We start from the raw sequence: 2,430 nt of genomic DNA on the forward strand, positions 1-2,430 counted from the left end.
CCCCATATCAGGCCTGGGCCCACTCCTCCACTCCCCACCCGCCCCAATCAGGCCCACTCCTCCCCATATCATGGCCAGGCCAGCCCTGCAGGCAGTGACCCCACTGTAGGCAAATAAAACGTTATGGACAGACAGACAGACTAAGGTTTTTATAATATTAGAATATGGCAGGCCGACTTCACTCAAAGCACTGTTCTAAGTGACTTATACCATAAGTGTCTTTTTTCCAGTTAATAGGGAAAGGAATGGTTTTTCACTTAGATGCACAAGGGTGCTGATAGTTGCGATGACTTGGACGGATTAAGAGGGCTTCTCCCCAAAAACCCACAATGCTTTCCCTTCTGCACAAGAAAAACTTCTGCAAACTCTGAAATCAGCACAATACTGAAGACTGCAGTGTGGACACTGCAAGATTTGGTCCTGCAACAAAAGTACCAAGCAATAGCCAAGAACAAGCATGTAATCCACAGATGATTTGGGAACAATCCTAATTAGAATAGGGAACACAGGCAGCCTTTTTTCCACTTCAACATGAGTTCACTCATTCTATGGAAAGATCAAGTATAGAATATTAGTGAGCTTTAAAGAGTCAAAAATACTAATGAAGATCAGTTGACATGGGGATGAACTGACAATTAGATCACAAAGCTTTATTCTTTTCTAGTCTGTGATTAGTTGGCACAAAAATAGATGCAACTATGTTATCCAAGCTATTTTAAAACCATCTTACCTCAGTACTTTTATAGATCCAATATTGAAAAAAAATACAAAGCTTCCTTACACTTAGCTCTCCACAGTGTTATGTTAAGTTTATTTACCCAAATATACTGAACTCCAGATGCTTTTGTAGTTAAAACACTACAATCAAGAAAACCCCATTAGCTAAACTCTCATCTTCATTATGACTACGTAACAGAATATTTCTTTCCAACCAAACCGGCTCTAGCAGCTTTCCACTACATGCCCCACCAGGGCCGGGTCAACATGAGAACACTGGAAGACACCCATGCTAACATGGCATATGCCAGGGGTGCTCAACCTCCGGCCCACGGGCCAAACCCAGCCCACATGGCCAGCCCTGCAGGCTGCATGTTATGTTGCAGGCCATAACATGCAGCCTGCTGGGAGCCCCATAGGTCAAAATTTGACAGTGGGGAGCCACAGAAGCCCTGCAGGGCTGGATCCTGCCCTGCCCAAACCATTACCCACACAGCAGGATGGGTTGCCATCTGCACATCCAGATCCAGCTGGGCTGCTCCCCTTATCTGCCCCTTCAAGCCTGGTTTGAGGAGAAAAATGCTTTGCCCCACCCAGACCCTCCCAGGCATCTGGATCAGGGCCACTACCCTGCTTCCTCCCCACCAAGTGTCCAGATCAGGACCCAGGTTGCTCCCCAACCCCTGCCCCAGGGTGGACAGGCCAGGGGCAGCCTGCACAACCCCCTGTAGCTGGATCGGGCCCAGTGGCCAGATCTGGCCCACAGGCAGAGCCAGGTCCCTCCAATCAGCCCACAAGGCAAGACAGTCGGGCACCACTGGTCCACACAGTACACACTCAGGAGTTCATGCCCATTAACTGATTAGTCAAAACTTAACCACTGAGTCTTCCACCTCTGCCTCAAATCTTCTGTAACTAGTACAGGGAAACAGTTCAAGTATTGGCCACACAGTCTCAAGATGTCCTCTTAACACAAGTGCACAGACACAGGCGATGGCCCTGCTCATTAGCCAATGAATTAAGAACCAAATGAAAGCCGACAGACCCAAGCAGCTTTCCCACACGTGTGGAAAACGGGCCGCTGGACCCAGCGCCCCCCTCCGCCAGTGTCATTCCCTTTCAAAAAAGGGAGGAAACATCGACCACAAAAATCCCGCTGGGATCGAACCACAATCCAGAAGAAACCGACACGAGAGCGAGCAGTGCCGAAACACGAGTCTCCGCTGAAAGGCACAAAACCTGCTCGCGTGACATGGTAGAAGCCACAGGGCTGGACGGCACCTCGTCCAAGCGCCGACTCAGAGCAGCACCACCCGGGCCGAGGAGCCTGGCCGCAAACTCTCCATCCTACCTGCAGCTCACCTGTCCCCGGGCCCAGAGCACACCACCAAATTTATGTCCTAAGCTCTTATCCCCTCCCGTCGGATGACCCGGGCTCGCTCCTGCGTGCAGCGAGTGCTACGCACCCCGGTCTGCAGGGCAGGGGGCTGACCCCAGGGGCCCGTCCGCTCCCTCGCCCCGGGCTCCTTCTGCAGGGGCAGCTCACGCCCACCCGGTCCGAGCCCTGGAGAAGCCTCCCCGGCAGGAGGCGACAGGTGCCCCCACTTGCCCCGGGGCAGTGGGGGGACGCGGGACTCACCCCATGAGCCAGTCCATGGCTGTCCCGCGGCGCCGGCCGAGCTCAGGGGCGGCCGCGGCGCATGGGGCTGGCGC

The 2,430-nt window shown here is 53.0% G+C and overlaps 1 protein-coding gene across 3 annotated transcripts in view; it reads right to left on the minus strand.

The window, feature by feature from the left end:
• The window catches only part of MOB2 (MOB kinase activator 2), a 252,972-nt gene that overhangs the window by 201,211 nt on the left and 49,331 nt on the right, over nucleotides 1-2,430 (minus strand). Inside the window, exon 1 of one of the 3 annotated variants that reach the window (XM_006026887.3) lies at nucleotides 2,357-2,424. The exons of 1 other annotated variant lie outside the window; for it this stretch is intronic. In XM_006026887.3, the coding sequence (XP_006026949.1) occupies nucleotides 2,357-2,373 (17 nt within the window). In that variant the 5' untranslated portion in view covers nucleotides 2,374-2,424. Of the gene's footprint in view, nucleotides 1-2,356; nucleotides 2,425-2,430 lie in introns of those variants that run through there. One more of the 3 variants, XM_025207909.1, reaches the window with a different exon arrangement.

Source organism: Alligator sinensis, unplaced genomic scaffold (assembly GCF_000455745.1).
Source record: "Alligator sinensis unplaced genomic scaffold, ASM45574v1 scaffold5_1, whole genome shotgun sequence".
In the NCBI taxonomy this organism is placed as follows: Eukaryota; Metazoa; Chordata; order Crocodylia; family Alligatoridae; genus Alligator; species Alligator sinensis.